Source organism: Melospiza melodia, chromosome 5 (genome assembly GCF_035770615.1).
Source record: "Melospiza melodia melodia isolate bMelMel2 chromosome 5, bMelMel2.pri, whole genome shotgun sequence".
Taxonomy (NCBI): domain Eukaryota; kingdom Metazoa; phylum Chordata; class Aves; order Passeriformes; family Passerellidae; genus Melospiza; species Melospiza melodia.
In genome coordinates, this window is record NC_086198.1 from 42,229,991 (window position 1) to 42,252,288 (window position 22,298).

At 45.6% G+C, this 22,298-nt stretch overlaps 1 protein-coding gene across 6 annotated transcripts in view; it reads left to right on the forward strand.

The window, feature by feature from the left end:
* Window positions 1-2,699: 2,699 nt before the first annotated feature.
* ANKRD17 (ankyrin repeat domain 17) overlaps window positions 2,700-22,298 on the forward strand; it is a 52,405-nt gene continuing 32,806 nt past the window's right edge. For all 6 annotated transcript variants that reach the window (XM_063157147.1, XM_063157150.1, XM_063157149.1 and 3 more), the window contains exons 1-3: window positions 2,700-2,768; window positions 20,677-20,830; window positions 21,417-21,573. In XM_063157147.1, coding sequence (XP_063013217.1) covers window positions 2,736-2,768; window positions 20,677-20,830; window positions 21,417-21,573 — 344 coding nt within the window. In that variant the 5' untranslated portion in view covers window positions 2,700-2,735. The remainder of the gene's footprint in view (window positions 2,769-20,676; window positions 20,831-21,416; window positions 21,574-22,298) is intronic.

Here is a 22,298-nt window from a genome sequence, read left to right on the forward strand (position 1 = left end):
CTGTCTCCTCAAGCTGCACTTCAGATGTTTTCTCTGGCACCTTCCGTGGGGAACAGGAGGGTTTGGTGTGTTTTAGGCTCACAGAGTGTAAGGGAGGTGATGGATGGACATGCTATGTGGTTTTAGGGCTCCACTTGATCAGGAGAACGCGCTGAGTTTTAGTAGTGGATGGTGACAAATGAGGGCACTGAGTGGATCATGCCCTTCAGCATAAGGCTAAATAAAGATTGTTAGCTTTCAAGGAGGAGCTGAGATGTTTTGAAGAGATAATGTGTTTTATCTTTCCTAATCAACTGCTTCAAGTAATTCCTAGAGCTGGACTTGAAGGTGAGGACGAAATGGGTTTGTGTTTACCTGTGCAGAATTGAAGATGTATGTCCTGACCTGTGTGTGAAACCTAAAATCAGAAATAGAAAAGGAATAGAAATAGAAAAGGAATTAATCATAAGGGCCTAAATATTTTTTTGCTTTTTCCCTCGAAGTTTTTTTGCTTGTGTTTTTTTTTTCCTTTATTTTTCAGGAACAGAAGCATGTGTTAAAGCCTTTACTTAACACTACTATGAGATCTTCAGTAAAACCTCAAGAGCTGGGGATGGGCTTTTTAGAATTTGGTATTCCATACTGTAAATATTTTTCAAGTATGAAAGAAAGTGTGAGATCTCATTTTGCAAGCAAGTGCTTCTTTCTAAGCCAGCACCAGAGAGCTGCAGATTCAGGTGGACCAGGGGAGAGGAGGAAGGATTGAGTATTGAGATTCTGAGTGTGGAATTTGGAATGTTTGGTTTGCTGCCCTCGAACAAATGTTGAGGGTGCCTTGCTTTTAGTGCCAGGAAGGTTTTTCACACAGCTCACATGTAGAGTCCTCCCATCTCTCATGGTGTAAGGGAAGCTCTGAATGGTTCTTTTAGGTAGGTTTGTCACAGTTTGTAATGCTGTTGTAGGCAGGGCTCTGCAGTTTGCCCAGCAGAAGGGGAAATGGTTCAGCTTTGAAGGTGTTTGGTGTTCCTTCTTGTCCTGAAAATCTGGTGCTTGATTTGTGGGTCCATGTGGGGAGCCCATGCTGTGCAGTTTGCCCTGTGTGGAGCAGACAGCTGCTTTTGTTCCTGTGTAATACTGCCTTTGCAATTGAAAATGTTTTCAGTGGTGTCATGTGTGAAGTGTCTCTAGCTCTGTGCTAAGTTGTGTGCTTTAAGCTTCTTTTTTTTTTTTTTTTTTTTTTTTTTTTTTTTGGTGTGATATAAGGTATCTGTTAATTCTTTCTGAGACTCAGAAGACTGAATAACTTGTCTTTGGAGACATCAGTGTTATGTGGGAGGTGGTGGCTGGTTTTTTCCTTTTTTTTTATATATATACAAAGAAATCCTTCAAGCTGTCAGGGACAGCTTTGTACTTGGGCTAATGTTTGTGCATTATTGCTGGATTTCATGTACATTGGAACAGTTGCAAGGGGCTCCTGGGGATGTTGGAAATGCCACCCTAAAAGCATGACTCCAGAGGAACAGTGGAATATTGTTCTGTGGGTCTTCCTTGAATTAGTTCTCAGTAAAACTGTAGAATCTGGGCTGTTCTCTGAAGTGGAAAAAGAGTGGAAAAACAGACAGCCTGGGCAGGTGTTGAGTTTTTGGGAAATGAGGGGCTTTGTAATAAGCGAGTAGGATGTAATTCCCATTTTTGGTGGTTAAATAACATTTTGAAATGGAAGAATGCAGCTACGCCTAAAATTGATAATGATCAACTGGAATTTCTCTTTGTGATGTTACTAGCCAGTCTGGCCAGCTTTTTAAATCCAGATGAGAATATTCTTGCTGTTAGGCGAGTGTTTTTAGCAATTAGTATTTTTTGGGAAAAGATAGTTTAACTAAGTGATTACTATGAGTGTTTCTTCAAGTAAAAATGGGAATTTAATTCTTTTGGCCATTGGACTCCTTTGTGCTCTGCTGAAATGACATCATGAGAGAGGAGATTTTTGGGGGGTTGACAAGATTTATTATGCTGGATGTTTCGAACTGGAAAATTAGTTATTTTGAGAGCTGCAGATATGATTGCTCAGTGATTTTGACCTGCTGCGTACAGAATTGGTCTCACTGTCATCTAGGGTTGTGGAATATGTAAGATATTATCTTTTGGCCCATTTGATGGTTTGGGTTAGGCAGAGACGTGTGTAGGTAAGAAGTGGGTGCTCATCTGGGTGGCTAGATGATGATGTTTCTTAAAGCTGCGTTGTGGAAGAGGTGCTAACCTTGCTCCGTGCGGTCAGCACCTTTTTCTCCCGGTGTCACAGCCAGTTTCTGCAATTGCTGCTGGCCGGAGGAGGGAGGGATGCGGGCAGCTCATGGAGCAGCACTGCAAGAGCTCCGGGAGGGTCTGGTCTAATGGGAAGCCAGGTCACAGCACAGAAACAAATGTGGCATGGCACGGATCTGCCTAACCCAAGGGCTGAGGCTTCTGCGAGTTCGCGGCGGGGAAGGAGGTGAACTGGTCCACGGCACGTATAAAAACGAGCTGCTTCTGCTCGGTTTTTTTCCGTTCAATTGCTCGGTGTGTCCGTCCCCGCGGCGCGGGCGTTGGGGAGCGGCGCGCAGCCCCCCCCCGCACGCGGTGGTAGGCGCCGGGCGCGCACGGGGTGGAACGGTCCATTTCCTGTTCCCGTGTCGCCGGCGGGGGGGGCCCGGCCGTGAGGGAGGGGGCGGCGGGGCATGGCGGCGGCGCGGTGAGGCGGGGCGCGGGCGGCCGCGATGGAGGCGTACGTGCTGGAGGACATCCTGGAGGTACGGCCGGGCCGCGAACAAAGGGGCCCGGGAATGGCGGGGGGCCGCGGGGCCGGCACCCCGGGCCCGGCCGTTGGGGCTGCGGCGCTCGGTGGGGCCCGGGCGGACGGGGCCGGGCAGCGGCGCTGCCCCCCCGGCGGGAGGGGTGCGGGACGCGCAGCCCCGGCGGTGACATTGCGGTCACATTAGCGGGGATTTCAGCCACTGCCTACCATAACTCACTCTCTCTCTCTCGTAATCTTTGTTGCCAGTGTCTCCGTTTCATAGAATCGTGGAATCACAGAATAGCTTGGGTTGGAAGGGACCCTGAGGATCATCCCATTCCAGCTCTGTGCTGTAGGCAGGGACGACTCCCACTATCCCAGGCTGCTCCAGGCCCTGTCCAGCCTGGCCTTGGGCACTTCCAGGGATCCAGGGGCAGGCACAGCTTCTGTGGGCAGCCTGTGCCAGGGCCTCAGCACCCTCACAGGGAAGGATTTCTTCCTGGTACCTAAATCTACTCTCAGTCAATTCAAAGCCATTCCCCCTTGTGCTGTCACTACACACTCTTGTAAGTAGTCTCTCCTCCTTTTTCCTGCAAGTTCCCTTCAGGTGCTGGAAGGCCACAATTGGGTCACCCTGAAGCGTTTTTCTTCCAAGCTGAACAATCCCAATTCTCTCAGCCTTTCTTCATAGCAAAGAGGCTCCATCCCTGTGATCACCTTGGTGGCCTCCTCTGGAGTCTCTCCAGCAGCTCCATGTCCTTCCTGTGCTGGGGACCTCAGAGCTGGAGGCAGGACTCAAGGTGGGGTCTCAGCAGAGCAGAGAGGCACGTTTGTTGCAGTATATAATTCCTCTTACTGCATTTCCAGTTGTCTAAATGTAGCCTGTTCTTACTTCCTCTACAGAAGTAGATCTCCCTCTGCAGCAGTAATTTATTATGAAATAAATGGCATAATCTCTTCCTGTGAGGGTAGGCTGGAAGTAACCTTTCAGCTAAATGGAGAGGCCAGCCAAGAAGTCATAGAGTGAAGCAGGTCTGTATTACAGGTTATATTTGCTGTAATAGTTCAAGGAAATGTTCCCTGGCCCAGGTTGCCCAGAGAAGCTGTGGCTGCCCCTGGATCCCTCTAAGTGTGCAAGGCCAGGTTGAACAGGGCCTGGAGCAACAGGGGGCTGGAGTGAGATGATATTCCAAACCATTTTATGAAATACCTTTTTCTTGTTCCTGTGGTTTTTCAGGTTTTGCAAGCAAAAACATGGCCAGATGACTTGTCAGAATATTTGCATGTGTTCTTTATTGTAACGAGAAGCCGCAGCCTTGTTAGCTGCTGTCAGAATTCTGACAAAACAGTGCTTCCACAGTGCTTCTCCTGCAGGCTTTTTCCTGTGGTAGCCACACTTAGGTTACCCTAAAATTTTTGATCAATAGGAATACTGCTGTTAACTTCTGTGTGGACTTTGGAACTGTTTCACATAATTACATACAGAATATTAACTCAGCTGTTACTTTGTGCTGAATAAACTGGCACAGGTGTATGAGCAAGACATTTTCACCAATATCTGTGTGTGTGGCTGGGTTTGTGTGGGGAGGTAGGAAGAGCAATTGTGAACTGGGCTTTGTGCCATCAAATAAATATTTCAGTACTTCACTTGCCTCATTGCATACTGAAAGCTTTTCCCTTTTTTTGTTCTTTATTTTAACCACAGTTGCTGTATGCAGTTTTGTAGTATGTCAAATTAATTAGGTACATGGTGCTTATCAATAGTCCAGTTTGGAGGGGCAGTTGGGAAGTTAATTTTGTCAATTTTGGACTTCTGTGAAATGAGCAATTACATTACATCTTGCTTCCCAGTGGGATGTGGTGGCTTTTCTTTTTGACAGTTTTGTCACACATTCACTTCCTGTTCTCAACACCAGCTGGATCCAGGTAAAAAACACCCTCAGGAGTCAGGCATGGCCTGCCTGGCTTTAGGTGTGTGTGTGAGGTATGGCTGAGCCAGTTGATGAATCTCCCAGGTACTCTGGTACCAGTGCAGTCTATTGATGGTTTCTTGGCACATCACTGAAAGCCATGTTCTGAAGTACAATTTATAATTCCCTCCAAACTTGTGTCTGTTGTAACTTCCAACAGTGTTTACAGTGAGTGTCTTATTTTCCCATTTCAGGGCTTTTTTGTTTTTCTCCCATGGAGCAGTTTCTGGTGCTCATTCAAAGGCAGTAGTGTGGAGATGGAGAGAACTGCTCTTGCTTGGGCAGCAGATCTGTCATCTCTGTTGTTCTGAAAGTAACTGGTGCTGCTTAGTATTTGGTTCAGTTTGGAGTGATCGTCAGGCCTTGCCTCTTCATAAAATCTTCAAGAACGTTCTCCCTCTAAGCTGCTTATAATTTAAAACCAGAAAAAAGGTGTTTGCTGTAGTGTGCTAGTTGTGTTCAGCTGCCACAGAGACTGAGGTAGATGGTGTTAGAGGTCCTTCCTGCAAGGGCTGCCTCTGGGGCCAGGATCACTTGTGAGTGCCAAAACAGAAGTAAGTCTTCAGCAAACGGAACGCAGCTGCCCGCAGCCGTGGCTGTCAGCCCAGAGGGTTTCCCACCATGTCCTGGCTGCCCTGTGCTCAGGCCACCTGGGAAGAAGGTGCAGGTGGTGCCCTAGTGGAGCTGGCTTTGCTGCTCTCAGCTGAGGATGGCATTGTCTCAGCCCTGTCACTTGAATGTGGCGTGGAAGGCTTTGTGTGGGCATGCAGGTGGATCCAAGGGCAGCACTGTGGGGTTACCCTGCAGTCCTCACCCGGTGCTTTGGCTCCTGTGTCCTCAGCATGTGTGTTTGTTGGTGTGGGCCTTCACTGACACAAGGCTTTCTGGGTGGCTTTCAGCTTTCAGGTTTTGGCTTGCACGTGCCTCATGACAGCAGAGCTTGGTCTGGTGTACACCTGGAGTTGTGGTTTGGTGCTTGGATTAGTCAAGATCAGGACTTGGGTGGGAGAACAGCAGGTTCAGTGCTGACAGATGACTGTGTGGTCTGTGTTGTGAGGCTCACAACTCAGAAACGCACTTAGGAAGCTTATGACAGTGGAGAGGTAAATTTATGTTCCCTGTGTTGGTTTGAGACTTTCAAGAGCAGCAGCCATGTGCTCTGACCTTCAGGTCCTTTGAAAGCTCATTTGTGCTTGGCTTTAGGGAGACAGGCTGGGCTCTAGCACAGGCCCTCACGTGGGGCTTGCTCTGTGTCCTTACTCAGTGTTTTGTGTCCTTCACCTTTCAAGCTTAAGGTGGATATCTTCCACCTGCTTTGAACTGAAACTAAAAATCACTGTGAGAAAACCTTTCTTTGTTACTGTGATATTGGGAGTGTTTCCTGACTGCAGAAGGGTTTTTTTCATTTGACTTCATACTGGAGTCATGGGGATAATTTAGTAATGGCCAAGATGCTGCTTTGTATGTGGCTGCCAGTGGTGCAGGTGGGAGGTGAGGTGATATGAAAGGATCAGGTGTTAGGCCTGGGATTGTGTGGCTGAAGCACAGTGAGGACAGCGGAGCAGTTCAGGTGTGAGCACAGGATTTACACAGAGCAGGGACTGCCCTGCCTGAGCACGCAGGTGTTCCATGGAGCTGCTGGGAGGGACAGCAAACAGCAGCAGAGTCGTGTCTGCACTGCACGTTCTGAGGTCAGGGAGGCCTCTGCAAAGCAATTTTTCTTTTCTTTACCAGGCCAAGTCTTTTAATATTTATAAACATTGTAGTCTCTCGGTCTGAAGATTAAAATCGGCATTATATTGCAGTGTTGGGGCATTTGTAGCTTTCCCATGTTCCAGCTCTTAAACAGGTTAATCCTTTCCTTGTTTTCTTTCTCACAGTTTCTCTTAGTAATCTTGTCTGGTTTACTTTTTACCTGTTTTCTTGTCTTTAAAAAGAGATTTCCCATATGAAGTTGGTGTTGGCTGCTGTGTGCTTCAGTATTTCCTGGTGTGTTCAGTCATAGAATCTCCTGAGTTGGAAGGGACTCAGAAGGTTTCCCTCTGAAGTGCAGCTGGACATCCAGCAGAGTTGTTGCAGTTGTTCATGGGCTGCCAGGACAGGCTCTCTATGCCTTATTTCCAAGGAAGTTGGAGCCCTGCTGTAGTAACCCTTCCATTGAGGCACCATTGCTGAGTCTGGGCCAAATCTAGTCCCAGCCCCAAATGGGACAGAAAATCTCATGGATAGAATTCCTCTGAGTCTTAACCTGTTTCTTCTTGACTTGCAGGGAGAGGTTACAGACTTAATGGTATAATTTGAAGCTGTTCTTGTTGTTTATACTTTATTGCTATATCTCTTTCAGTAACTGTAATATGAAAATGCAATTATTGTGTGAGAAACCTGTAAGTAACTGACTTCATACAGGGTAACTATTTAAAAGATCAGTATCATTCCATGGTTGTCTGCCAGTGAGGGTCTTAGAAGCTGGGAAGTCTTAGCCAAGGACTTGACAAGCAGATGGGATCAGTTGATCAGCCAAGGTCTCTTTGGACCCAGGCTCTTCAAATGAATTCCTTAATGAAAAACCAGTGAGAGAATTGAGAGGGCTATTTCAGACAGATGGATTTATTTAGATTTTTTCTGGTTTTTCCCACCTCTTCATAAATCCTGTCTTTAAATGTTCATACAAATGTTTAAAGAGGTTGTTTCCATGGCCAAGGTGCTTGTTACTTTTTTTCTGCATGTGACTGAAATCTCTTCAGATCTTTGCCTCCCTGGAATTTGCTGGCTGTGTTGACTGATAGGAAGTCACATGCTCTAAAGCTGAAACCCACACTCCAAACAACCTGTTGCACTGCCTTGGCATCAGAATCCTGCAAGAAGGAAATCCAGGGAACTGGCTGGTATAAATAGTGGTTCTGTGTCACTTAATGGCCATGTAAATATGGAATAAATAACATTAAATATCTTCATGGAACAGATGTGATGGGAAGCATTAAAGAGAGAAAATTGTGTTGATTGCAAGGAAATTGGCACATGATGTTTATATCTAACATGGGAAGCAAACACTGAAAAGCCAAGACTCCACTTCAACTTGTTGTCTTTGCCCTTAAACATTGATTTACTTTTTTAAAATAGAACCTCTTTTTGATAAGATGGGAAAAATAGATATATTTGGACTTAGTCATACTTGTGTCTTGCTTTAACTACCTTCACAAGTCTGTTCATTCACCATATGTTAGAAACTGTTCAAACCTTTCAACATGCTGCAGCTTTCAGTTGGGTGTGCCAAATAGAGCAAAAAAAATTGTAACTCATTTATTAGATATGTCTAACAGTAGTTTGTATTGAAGGAAGAATTCAGGGACTGTCAAGCTTGTCAGAATTTTAACCAAATGAGTTGAAATTATTAGAAATAATTCCTTCTGTGCTCAGTTCCCCAGGCAGTAACAATAGGAATTCTAATCAGATACTGAATCCAACTGTCTCCTGCTGTAACTTTATCCTTTCACTTCTCGTCGTAAGAGAAGATTGGTGAACTAGGCCATACTGGTTCCTTCATTGAAAAAAATACTTGCCTTGTAAATGCCAAAAAAGGGAAGGAAATCTGCATTACAGTTCAGCTGGTTCATTTCACTCCTTTGTTGGGTTCATTTGTTGTGTGTGTGAGTGTGGTTGGTGGTTTGGGACAGTGGCACAGCCATGTCTTCATTTGACTTTATAGGACAGGAGTAAATACTGATGAATGAAACTGGAATAACTTGAAGTAATTTCAAAGCTCTTGACCTAACTAGTCATATCTTCCCAAACTATATTTGGTTAACATTATTAATGTCTCTGCTTAAAATGTGAACTTGGTTATGCTGCATGATGAGGGATATCAGCACTTTTTAATATCAATAATTATTTCAGCAAGATAATAACATGAAGAAATGTAGATGTCCTCTAAGGACCTCTGGTTTCTCCTATCCCCTCCCCAATCCTGATGGTTAAATTGGATGTGGGCGGCAGAACTTGTGGAGGCAGGATAAAAGCTAGTTCTGATGGAAGTCATGGGCACAGGGAGAAAAAAGGGATTTCTGTAGTTTGCCATAAACTGAATCTTAGGTAGGGTTTGATCTCCAGGTTCTGCTGTGATGGTGAGTTTCAGGCAACAGCAGCTTTGCTGGTGTCTTTGCTGTTTCCTGGCTTGGGAAGTGAAGGTGAGGGAAATGGTGGCTAAACCTTCATACCCTGGAAGCTTTCACAGTTTCACTTAAGCTCTGGGGAGGCTGCAAGCAAAATGCACATGTCTGCAACTTCTTTTTTTATGATTAGATATTTGAAATCTCAGTCCTTCTGGTAGCAATAATTTCTGCCATGTTGTGTTGTATTTTTTGTTTCTGATATGGATTAGAGTCTACACCTCCTGTCCATCAGTCACCTAGCATAGCATGGCTTGAGATAAGGAGCCTGGTGTCAAGTAAGATGAGTTGTGGGGCAAAGAAACCACATCTCTTTGGCTTTTTCAGACCTTGGAATTGTGTTTGGCATTAAGACTGTGAAGAGAGGGATAGTCCTCTCCTAGGGTGTCCTTTCAGTGAACTGGTGCTCCTAATTGCTTTGATGATGGCACAGGAAAGCTCTGACTAAGCCAAGCTACATGTGTTGCTTGATGAAAAAATTTGTTCTTGCATTCCTGCCATTTTTTTTTATTTTTTAATCTATCTGCTCAGCAGTAGATGCTGTATTGCTGTGAGAAGCCCATGCTCACGTCAGTGTTTCATTCATGCCAAAGGGAATTCTGAGCTGGACTGGAACAGAGTAGCTGTTTGTGTGTTCATCCTGTCCCTCCTCCACGTGTCCTCCTTCCCTTCTGCTGCCTCATCCTTCAGAGCAGAGCACTTGCTTGCTGTTGTGAGGAGCAGCCGACCAAATCCACTTACAGAAGGGAAAGATTGCCTGCCAAATTTGTGTAAGAAAACATGTGGGCAGCTTAAAACTATTTCTGTTTGAAACCCAACTGGTGCTGTGCAGTTGAGGCCACTTGCTCGCTGTGCTTTATGCTCAGTGGCCACAGTGAATGGTTGAATAAATTTGTGTGTCCTACGGGTGACTGTGGACCTGGTGCCTGAAAGGGCCATGGCAGGGGGTGTGCAGGAGTGATCAGAACTGAGACTCTGAGAGGATTTTCTTTTTGCAGGAACAAGGAGGAGGAAATGCTGCCTGGGTGTGCTTTCAGTATTGTGTTTGAGGGCTTTTAATCCGCAGTGTTGTCTTGTGGGGGAGAAACACAGTTCTGGGGGGAGTGTGGGTTATACATTGTGGGCAAAGCAGGCAGACTGGAGTGGGAGGAGAACAGCTTTTCTTCCTTGCAGTGCTGGGAGAGATGGATGTCTGCCACTGACATGTCTTTTCCTCCCAAGTAGATCTTGGTTTGCCTGAGCACAGGCAGGGAGGCAGTCTGCTGCCATGGAGGGGACAGACAGGGCATGTGAGTGCCTTGGGTGACAGTATTTTTTGGCACAGTTCATTTCCAGCACTGCATCAACTCACTGTGCTCCTACTGCAAAATGCCATTTTCTTATCCTGGGGTTGGTATATCATCCTTTCAGTGGCTAAAAAACAGTGGGTGTGTGTTTGCTTCTTGCTTGATGTTAACTTGATGTTGTACAGGGGCTGTTAAAGCTTTGAGACACCACAGTGTTGGGTGACAGCTCTTGTAGAGAAAGCTCTCCAGGTGATTTTTGGGCATGAGAAAATGTTCAAAGAGCTACTACAAAAATAAAATTTACTTGTCCATGAAGCAGTGAAAGTGTTTTTTCTTAGTTTTGCTGGTAACTGAATGGCTTTATGGTTGGGAAGGGGAATTCCCTGAAGCCTCAGGTTTGTGTGCACCCCAAATCCAGTTAGAGTAGTAAATTGGTTCTCACAGGTGGGTGCCGCTGGGTGCTGGTGGTGGGTTTCTGCCAATGCTGTAGGGAGGCCTCATCCCAGGAGAAAACAGAGCTGTCACCTTGGAAGGTGTGGGGAGGGCAAGGGGTTCCTTAGAGCTTTTTAGGATGCAGTGTTTGAGTCCATAGGAGAGGACATTAGGAATCAGAATAACTTCATCGTACAAGATACCAGATCCTTTATTTCTGCTCCTGTTGTTTCTCTTGTCCTGTGGTCTGACCAATCTGTTTATCTCAATATATGTGTGTGGGGATGAAATGTGGACAAACATGGATTACTGACTTGCCTTCTGATACTGTTGAAGTGAAATAGTGTTGACTTGATAGCTTGTCTGCTGTCAGATTTCCATGGAATGGAGATCTGTCTTCTGTTTGGAAGCTTTGTGATGTAAATGAGCATGTGAGCTGTCCTCTCTTTTGACAATGAGTTTGACTTTAGGATCAGAATTGGGAAACAGACAGAAATAAGACATCTGACAACAGTTAGGAACCAGGAGTAAGCTCCTTATGGGAATTGTAGGTGCTGTACTTCTGCTGTAGTCACTTGAGGATGCCAGAGGAATGCAGCCAAGCTGACTAGGCTGGTTGCTGAAGGTCTGTGCTGGCTGAGAAATGCTTTTTGGCACATTCAGTGTAAAAATTTAGAGCATTTATTGTTGAAGACTGGAAGAGTCCGTGGTTTGTCTCTTCTTAACCTTAAAAATGCAGCATGCTTTGTCAGGGAGAGCTCTCCGTGCAGAGGCTTCCTTTTGGGAAATTGATTTTGGATGGCCATAGATGGTTCTGCTGGAGGGGTAGGAGGGTGGTCTTGCCTGTGACTGGCATGATGACCTGTAAATGCCTGTCCTCTTTTTCCTCTGGATCTGCATGGTTGCTAAGTTCAGCAGCTTGCTTGGCATGGGCTCTAGGGGAGCTGCTTTGATCCGAGGGCTGGCTGCTCTGCAAGGAGGGATCATGTGCTCAGATGGGAGAGAGCTGCTCCTGCATGGACACACTTCAGCTGTGCTGGTAGGAAATGTGGGTGAAGGCAAGGCCCCACAGCTCAGTCTGCCCAGAGCTTTGTTGCTGCTGGCTTTGTCCACTTAGGAGCTGGGATGTCGTGTTTCCATTGTTCAGCTGTGCTGAGCTGCAATCCTTAGAAAAACAACTTGTTTCAGCTGGAAATGGATGGGTGTGCACAGTTCTGAACTGAAACTTGGACACCGTGCACGAGGCCAGGCAAATGGAATGGGGGAAATATTCCAGAAAAAGTATTTGTGAGAAGTTGTTCCACCTTGAGTTGTGCAAAGCTAAACTCCCTTTTCAAAAGATGGGTGAAGGGTTGAGGTCTGGTGCAGCAAAGTCTGAGTGTGACATAGGAATGGCTGCTTATTGAGCTGTGAGAAGAGGGCTCAAGGTACTTCTCCTTGAAGGCTCTGCAGGCAAGTAACATGTGGAAAGCCCTCTCAAGTTAATCAGTGATAAAGATAATAAATTATCATTGGGATTTGAACCTTGACTCTTGTAGAGATAAGATTGAAACAATGCATTTGTGTTTTTGAGAGCTGAGGGTTTTGGGGTTTCTTTTAGGTCTTCACCTTTTCCTTAGGTGTCATTTTAAAGGAAGATGCTTCAAGGATCCAAGCCAGTCCCTGTGGATCTGTCAGTGTAACAAGGTGCTTCATGGCATGCTTGGGAGTGTCTTGTATTGAGAATTAGCCAAATCTATCCTTGGACAGTCAAGGCAAAAGGTGACTCTGGTGAAAAGGAACGTGATTAACTGTTAGAGGAGGATTTTCTCTTTCTTGGGAGCTCACCTTCCTTAAACAAGGCTTAAGAGAATAATTAGTCCCTTGAAAGTAGGGCAGTGAGGAATAGGATGTAACAGTGCACAGCAGGACTCCAGTCCTTTCTCAGCGATGCACAGGTTGTCTGCAGATGCTGCTGCTGCTGCCAGTGAGCTGTGCTTCAGGTGGAGGGCTAAAATCTTCTGTTCAGAGCGGAGTCATGCTTCGTGTGCTTCCCAGATTGTAATTACTGAATTGACCAAGTTGAAACAACTTCATGTAGCACCTCCTGCAGAACTACATTGTCCTGTGCTGCTCGTGTTCTTTGCCTTGTTCAGTTCTCGCTGCTGACTCCGTCCGAGCTGGCTGTGTCATGTTTAAGGATCTTTCCGAGTCTGGTGATGATCCTCAGGATGTGCTTGTCCAAGGAAATTTAGAGTCCTTGAGCTGTCCTTCAGGAAAACTCCAAAATGCTATTTCTGTAGCTTTTGTTACTGAGCCTGTGGCACAGTCTGGGGAGTCAGAGGGAACGTAACCCCTCTAAGCTTTTCAGGGCTGTGGTGAGGCAGCTCTGGTTTGAGTGGCCCTGTAAGTAATTTGCTAAGTAGCTTAGGTGGTGCTTACCTCAGGTACTTGAGGGAGAGTCTTAGGGGGCTGCAGTTGTTCAGATGTGACATTTGGGGATTTTGGCAATGAGGGTGATTCTGGGAAGCTCAGTGGTACCATCTTCTTCATGGTTATGTGATCCCTTTACTTGGTCTCTGCTAAATAGGTGTGACAGTGAGGAAGACTTGAGAGGGGACTTGCTCAGGGTGGCTAAAAATGCCTGCATAGGCTCAAGCTGTCCCTTTAGTACCCCTCAACTGTTGGGTCTTTTGCAGGGATTGGTTTCCATTTTGGTTCTGCAATGGCATGGGAAGAACCTTTATTACAAGTGCTGCTGTTTGTCTGTGGCTCTGATGCAGACCACCACATCCCCAGTGATACATAGGAGTTATGCATACACTGTCCAAGCTTTGTTTCTGAGGTCAGTTCTTTGAAAGCTGCTCCAAAAGAAGGGGTTTCTGGCAGAAGTTCAGTTTGAGGGAGGGCTGGGAGGAGAGTGAAGGTGCGAACTTGTGTTGAGGGCTTGGATTGAAAACGTGGCAGCTTTATATTGTTGATGTAACAGTGTTGTCTGAAGCTCAGCTTTCAGAGGCATGAGTGTGTGTTTCAGTGGCTTTTTTTATAGTGATGTTTATATCTTGTTATTCATGTCAGAGACTAAAATGTGTGTTTTTCCCCCACATAAATGTGAAATTTGGGCAGGGAAGTTAAAATGATAGTGAGACGAGGTGTTGCTATTTTTACACGGGCATGAATTTTTTCTCGCATGAACGGTTGCAGCTGAATACCAGTTAATGCATGAATTTGCTTCATGTGGAAGTATGCCAAGTGCTTGGAATGAGGGTTTGAAATGGAAAAAGAATATTATTCCTTGCAGTTTCACAACCTTCTCATAGCTCCAGCTTTAAGCATGCCTGTCCTTGTGTCTTTATTGCTGTGTATGCTGCTGGGAATGCAGCGTGCGGAGGAGAGGAGGGAATTTTCCTGTGAATACCTCAGCACCTGTCTCGTCATCAGAAGCACACTGCAGTCCTAATGCAGGTGTCCCTGCAGCAGAGACTCGGCTGGTGCCAGTCCTGGGGACTGTGTTATGCCATTTCAGCAGCAGGCTGCTCCTCTCACCTCCCTCTTCTCTCCCCCTTTCCATTTTTGTGGCAGCAGCGAGAGAAATGCAGAGTACAGTCAAAGGAATAAAATGAAAGAAGACACTGTTGAGATGTTCCAGATCTGCCAGCCATGGGATTTGTGCTGATGGAGGCATTTTGGTTTGGGAAGGGTCAGTGCACGTTGAGAAGACAAGGGATGTGATTGTGTACCCCAGATCAGGGGGAGCAATCCTCGCCGTGCAGGGAAGGGGTGCTGCTGTCAGACGTGTCTGTGCTGGCAGTGCTGCTGTAGTAGCAGGGTAGGGCAAGTGAGAATCACACAGCTTGCTCCTCTTAGGAAATACATCTGAGGAAAACACACAAAATCTGCAGAGCTGAAATGGAGTGGGCACTTGATCTGCTGCGCTTGGCTTCCGTGTCTGCTTTCCCTTGCAGTGACCAGGAGCTGATCTCTATCTAATAAAATGGTGTCTTGGGTAAGGAGCTAGAAAACCATCACTTACACTTCAGGGATATGTCATCCAAATGGGATGGTACTGAGGGTTTGACCCGTAGAAATGACAGGCACTGCCAGAGCCTTGGCTTCAGTAAAGCCTTGGATGGAATTTTTTCTATGATGCATTATTAATGTTGCGAAGATCTGCAAAGGGCCTTGAAACCTGTGTTTCTAAGTGGTGGTTTTACCTGAAAACATGTAGGTGAAAAGGCAGAACCCTGTACTTGGCCTCAGTAGCTAGTTTGTGAAAGTCAAAATCCATTCTCACTGTTGTGTTTGGAGCCACGTGTAAGTTCATTTCTCTGTCTTGATGTTTCAAATCCGAGTATTTTTTCCAGTAAGCTGTCCTGACACTGTGATGGGCTCACGTATTTTGAAAGCATCAGAGGTGATATTGTGAAGGCTGAAAGGTAGCAGGGTGTGGGAGAGCAAACATGAAGTTCTTGCTGTAGTATGGGATGTTGTATCTTGCAATTTGCAGAGGTTTTGGGTTGCCAATTTAAATAGTGTGTTTTGGATCCCAAAGTGAAAAATTGGTGCTCGAAATACTTGGCCCAGTTTGTCACATTTCAAATGATCCTTGCTTTGTTTTTATTCACTCCTGCCTCATGAATCCCTTGATGTGCATCAAATGGTTAGATATAAGGCATGAAAAAGCCCTAGCAGTGTCTTGCAAAGTGAACCTAGCCTGTTATTAGTCAGAGCTGGACTTTGTTCTTGCTCTGGGAATGGGGGTTTATTTCCTCTGTGTGTTCCCCTTGCAAAGTAATAGTATGAACATTGCTATTTCTGCGTGAAACAGACTTCAAGTGTAGTCCTGAAATGAACAGTGGAAAATACGCTGTCAAGAAATGCTCAGTAATGTATGAAGTGTAGATAGATAGATAGATAAATTATTTTTCAGTGCAGTGTGAGACCTGAAATGGTTCTGGAGGGAAAGCTGAGATTATCTTGGACAGGAGTTGCTGGAGCACCAGGGAAAGCAGTGTGGGTGTAGGTCAGGCATGAGGAGTTCCTCCTGGAAATCAGGATTAAAATTGCTCACTGGAAGGGAGTAATTTTTAGCTGAGTAAGGAAAGAATCTGAAACTTCCTTGCTCTTCAAGCAGAGAAGTGAGGCTGAAGTCAGCAGAGTAGGACTAAGTATGACCTGGTCATAGTTGTGGTTTTGCTCTGAAGGTGACTTTGCAACACCAAACAGAGTTGACAGTTCTTGCTAAATTTATTGTTGTTTTTAAAAACCTGCTACTCTCCAAAAGTTTTGGAGCTTGGAAAAATCAACTGTTCAAGTGCTTGCTAGCTGGCAGTAAGTGCCTCACAAAGAACTGATCCTGAAGGGGTGTCAGGTAAGGTTTGTCTTAGGGGGTGCAGTTTGCTGCCTGGTAATGGCAGTTCCTTGTCCTTAAAGTTCTCCTGAAGGGCTTTGCTCTGGTCCTCTTAGGATTTGTTTGGTACCCTCTGGGTGTCAGACACCAAAGGTCCAAATGCCAAGGTAAGAATTTAGCAAGTTCTAAATTTTTTTCCTTGCTTAATAGAAGACAAAAGTCCTCACTCAGAAAAGCTGAGATATGAAGTATGTGGAAAATAGGGGCCAGCCCCAAAAAATAAGCAAAAAGATTTTTTTCCTGAGAGGTGGAATTTTTTTGTCTTTTAATACTTGTCTGAGCTGGTGTGGTTTATCCAAATGCAGTTTCAGGTGCTGCTGTTTTATACTGTGGTGCTTAAAAACATTGAAGCTTAAAAAGTAAATCCTATTAGGTTAATGAGCCTGACTGGCTGTTTCCCAGCCGTGCAGAGCTGCTGTGCAGCCTGGCTGCCAGACCTTCACTGCAGTGCTCTGCTGCCTTGGTGCTGCCTCAGGAGCTCTGCACTGATGCTCTGAGCCTGTCAGCAGACCCTGCATCTCACAGATGGCTAAAGGCTGCTTCCAGGGAGATGGCACTGGGTGTTTGTCCCAAGGTGCCACTCAGGGCCTTCTGAGCAAGGCTTTGGGCTGACTAGTGAACTTGAGTGCCAAGTTGTGCCACTCGTTGCTGCTCTGCCTCCACATGGCACGTAACAGAGGTGATTGCAGCTTTTGTAGTTTAGACAGAGTTTTGTAGTTTACACAAGATTTACCCAGCTTGCTCCGAGTCAGTGCTGAAAGGCAGGAGCAAATCAGCACTGGGTGCATGCAGGATGGGCTGAAGGAGAAGGAGCAGGGAATGGGGTCAGCAAAATGGCCTCTTGGAATCAGACAGGGAACCTGAGATGGGAAGGAGAACATTGCTTTTTACAGCCTTTTCTCAATGCTTCAGGGTTGTTCTTACAGTGAAGATGTCATTTAGGAAAACTGTAACTCAGTGATACCCAGATGCTAGAGATGCTCTGTAAATGAGCAGAGCCGTGTACCGATTCAGTGGATGAAAAATGGAGCTTGTGGCATTTGCAGTGAGGCTGGTGGGTGCTGGAAACCAAGTGTTTTCTGCCTGGTTCCTAAAGGGATTGTTTAAGAGGTGGTTTCATTCTGGTAGAGCTCAGTTCATTTTAAAGCTCTCAGGTAATGGAACTGGTGGCAGGTCCTTCTGCTGGGAGTAAGGCTGGAGTTGCTATTGTTCAAACATGCAATGTTAATTTAGGCATTGTACACTCATTTTGGGACTTTGCCTAGCTTGGTGCCTTAGTGCATGGTGTGGTTCTAGAGGGGCTGCTTAGTGTTGGGTACTGTGTTTCTTCCTCCTAGGAGGAGATTGTGTGAAGAGACAGTTGTTTGTAGGTGGGATGTACCTTCCCCTCTCCCTCCCTCCCTGGCCTGGTGTAAAATTAGTAAGATGCTAATCCATGTTTAGCCTTAAAAGCAGCAAGTTTGAAATCAGTAAATAACCCAAAGCTTTTCTTCAAGTCCTTAATGCTAGAGAGTTGTTATTTGTTTGTTTGGAGTTTTTATGTGTGTGTCATTACTTGGGGTTTTGTTGTGTCTTCTTACTGTGAGGGACCCTCTGAGAGGAAGTTGATTCTTTGACCTTAGTTTACATCTGTGTGAAATGATGTGGAGGCTTGGGTCCACAGTGGGATCTGTGCTGGTGGCAGTTCTGTGTGTGGGTGGCTTGATGGAGAGAGGTGGATGAAGTCAAGAGTTAGGATCAAGAGCTGAATTCTGTCTCTGTTTGGTTCAGCACTATGTGGTGGCAGAGCCACACCAGCTAGGGCAACTCAGGTGTGCTTAGTCTTCCTGTCCTAACCTGGCATTTGTTCAAATGCATGTTCAGAATTTGGTGTTTGTTAGTCAGAACAAACTTATTGGCATCTTCCAGGGCTGTCTTCAGGGTGTGCAGACATGAGTCCTGTTAAAGAGCAGCCAGAACCTGGAACTTTTGTTCTTCTGGCACCTTTTTGATAGTAGAAGTATCAAATATTACTAAAAATTGAGCAAAGTAAAGCTAGGCCAGGACAGAACATGATATTCTTAGTGCAGGATGAGAGGGTAGGAGTAATCTTGTAAAAGGCCTGATGCTGGGGCCCTGAACAATTGAGTTATGTCAGAGTATTGTTGGATTGGAGCAGTGGTGATGGAGCATGCAGATGAAATATTCTGATATGTAAGGTGGAGCATTTGTATGCTATTCTACTTTTTTTAGTCAAGGGAAATAAAATACGTCTGAAGCCCTTTAAAGGAAATGTCTGTTTACTTGACCTGGTACATGGAAATGCTTTGTCTTCATTTGCAGCTTCTGTGGAGAAGGCAGGGTTTTCTGAGAAGCAGAAGTAGAGTTTTCCCTTCTACCAAAATAGGGTTTTGTTCCTTGCTTTGGTACACCATGTCTTTATCACTGTCCCTGTATGGTACTTGGTGTTGTGTAGAAAAACTGAGAAGACAAGACTGTAATGAAACCCTGTAGGTAAATAACAGTTTTGAAACTGCAGAGGAGATGAGAAGTTCTGAAGCTTCAGGTTGAAGGTGGATCTCTTCTACCTTGCAATAGAAAAGATTTTTACTGTGTATTTAATATTAAAAAATAGTGTCAAGTGTTTTCCCAATTGGTTAATTTCTTGTTCTGTTCTGAAATGTTTTCAGTGACAGCACATAGTATAAACATTCCCCAAACTTTATTGTGAGGATGTTTTCTGCTGGTCCCTCACGGTGCTGTGTTTGTGGGTGGATTTCTGCTTCTCCCTGTTCTCCTTGGGTGTTTATTTAATCACACCATGCACATATTCTTAGCTGGAAGGAAGATGGGAGGATTTTTGCATTTGAAACTTTAACTGCGTGAAAGACCTAATTTTGGGGAGAGATGTGTGGGGGAGAGTAGTTTTCCTATTTTGACTTTCTTCTTAGCAAATATTTCATAGTGTTAGGAGGAACCATGACCAGCTGTTCATTATTTCACTTGGAGGAGATTTTTTTCAGTCAGTCTGAGCAGTTGGGATTTTGCATGTGTTGGGTGAGCCAGGAATCCTTGCACAGCTCTGGAGTTTGCCTTTCCAGGGGTGAGAGCTGTCGCTGGGCTCCTGAGCAGCGCAGCGGTTCCGCTGGCCTGCCTCAGCAGGAACACACATGGCAAGTCCTCAGATGAACCACAGCAGGCCTGAAATACCAGTGTAGGTGCAGGGAGCGGTGCTGGGCAGAGGACCCTGGCAAGGCAGGGTTCCTGAGCACTGGGGGGCAAACTTGGAGCTGCCTTCACCAGTTTGCCCAACTGCAGAGAGCAGCCCGTGTGAGTATGGCTGGAGAAAACACTGCTGAGGAGCAGATGGGCAGTGCTGCTGGACTGTCCTGCTCTTGGCATCAGAGCCACTTTGGTCTGGAGCTGGAAGTCCTCCCTTTCAGCTTGATGTTCTCAGATTTGCAGGAGGAGGGGAGAGTGGCTGCAAAAGAGCAGAGGCAGCCTTTAGAGGTGCCCTTGAGATGTGTGGTTGGGTATTGCCCAGAGCTGGCCAGAGGCTTTGTTTCTCAATGGTGGTGTTGAAGGGGTAAAATGAAGAAAATGGGGAAGTAGTGCTCAGCCTGCCCTCCTTAGCAAACAGGGGATTTGGGTTGAAGCTGAATGTGTCCCACAAGTGTGCAGTGGGAGACAGAAGGCAAAAGTGGTGTGAGCTCCCTGCTTGTGACAAGAGAATGGATGGGGGAGGCTGGAGGGACCTTCCAGGAGTCCTTAGATGACCTGCTTGCTCTTCTGGTTTGTCTGCCCACATGGATGGGTTCTTGGGGAATTTATCTGCAGGAATCTGAACTTGTGATGCTCATGGGACTGCTTTGAAATTTTGGAGACACAAATGAAGCTTAAGAATAAAATAATTTTCTGTTTCAATGAGGTATATTCCATTTGAAAACAGATGCAGACAGTGGCTGCTTTTATCCAGAGGTGACTGCAGTTTCTAATTGTTGTAGGGGTGGCAGATGTGATTTCTCTGTTGGGCAGACTGGCATTTAAATTGATTCTGATTTTGTATTGGGATTGAGATTAGGGTTTTGAAACTGGGACTTTTGGAAGCTGTTGAGCTTTGTAGGGGGATGTTTAACTTGGTCTTTTTAATTTGATAATTGTTTGTGTGACTAGTTCACGGGCTGTGGAGTGAGCTCATGGACCTCTCAGAGAAGTGTCTTCTCTGCACTACTTGTCCTCTAGCAGGCAGGATAACACAAATGAGTGTTAGGGCTTTCTTCTCTAAAGCACTCATCTTGTTCCAAATTTCTACCAATTTCACAGCAAAAACAGATGGACAGCACAGAAAAGTAGGGTCTTCAGAAGAATTCAGATAGCTCAGCATCTGTTTTCTAAAAAAGGCAGATAAACAGTTGCATATTTTATAGATCAAGTTCGAGAAAATGTTTTCTTGAAAAAGATGCTGTGACATAAAGTAATTTTACAGTGGCATTGATAATTATGTGGAAGGTGTTGCTTGTCCTTGTGGTTCTTTTCTTTGGATGATGGATTAGGGGACATCAGACCCGAAGTGAGATACCTGAAGCCAACAAAGTACTTAAAAATAAAATGCTTAAATAATAATTTCAGCTGTAGGTTTTTTCTGGTTTCAGTCTGTTTTGGTCAGTTATACCATTCTTAATCCAGGTCTGTTACTTTTCAGGTGGAATCATTTATCTTGGATCAGGATGATCTCGAAAACCCTATGTTGGAAACAGCTTCTAAATTGCTGCTGTCGAGTACTGCTGATGGTACTGACCTGAGAACAGTAGATCCTGAAACCCAGGCGAGATTAGAAGCTTTGCTCGAAGCTGCGGGTAAGTCCTCGTGTCCCGTACGGGTTTAACCCCAAAGCCCTGACAGGAGTCCCTGCTGGAATCGCTTGCGTAAGGCTAATCCGTGGGAGCAGGATACAGCTGTGAGATGCACGGCAGGGTGGGGTTTGGCAGGGGTGTCACTGAAGAGAAACAAGTTCCTTTTAGAGTATTCCAAGGTCTGGAAAATCAGAATTTTACATGAAGATGTTTCCAATCAGGTTTCTCCAATGTCGGCATTTTAAAAGCCTGAGTCAAAATTGATGCCTGACTTTGGCGTGTGCCATTATGTCAAACCCTGAATGGCTCAATAGGTTTTATTTTGTAGTAGTTGCTGTATGAAAAGCTTTCATAGTTGTTTATATTACGTAGTTTCAGTAGCTGAAAACTGATTCCTTCCGTGGCTTGGAGGGTTTCAGTCACATGCAGCTTGGAATGAGTGCTGTGAACAGTTGAAGCCATCGTTTTGGAAGCTGTAGTGGATGGTGCTTGGAACATTGGTGCCGACAGCTCTCAGAGGCTCACTTTGACCTTGTGTGCTCTCTCCTTGCTGGCACGCGTGCCCCCGGGCTGCGCTTGGGCACGGCAGGCATAGGGAAGCTGTCCACGGCGGATGGGAAGGCGTTTGCGGACCCCGAGGTGCTGCGCAGGCTGACCTCGTCCGTCAGCTGCGCCTTGGATGAAGCGGCCGCCGCGCTGACCCGGATGAGAGCCGAGAGCACGGCCAGCGCAGGACAGACGGACAAGTAAGGCAGCCTGGGCCTGGAGCCTCTCAGCCCTTTGCTCCCTCTAGAAGCGGTTTTTCTTGTTCTAGCGCTTGCACTGAGGGCATGATGAAACTCTTACTCAAGTGGAGTTGGTGCCAAGTTATCACCTTTGCTTCTCCTGCTTAAATATTTGTGGACTGGCAGGTCTTGCAGTAGGGAGTGAAGCAATTCATGCTGCTCAGAATTACGGAATGAAACTCCAAGGAGTTTATCGTGACCAGCTGTAGAAACATTTCTAAACTCTTCAATGGTATGGGCCTTAGAACGATTCCAGAGAGTTGTAAATTCCCACGTGGGTCATTCAGTGACAGCATGAAACAAGATTTCAGATGAAAAGAATCTTTTAGGGAATTTCAGAGTGCCTTTTTTATTGAGGAAGGGAAACAGCCTTTAGGGATTGGAGCTCCATAGTAGTCAGTGTCGCATCAGCCAGGGAGTTGCTGCTCTTGTGCTGGACTTGGTGGCTTCACATGTGCAATTTTTTCCACTGGGGTATTCAGGAGGGAAAGAAGAAGGATGTTTCCTTCCAGACTGCCATAAGGCTTCAGTGCAGTGGAAGCGTTGTTAGTAGGGACAACCAAGGGTGCTGTGCTAGTCAGAAGTTTGTTCTTTCTATACAGAATAACTCCAAAGAAAGATTTCTTGCTGTAGGAACAGCTCGAAGAGCAGTATAATTTTGCATTATGTCTGCTTCTGTTCTGTCT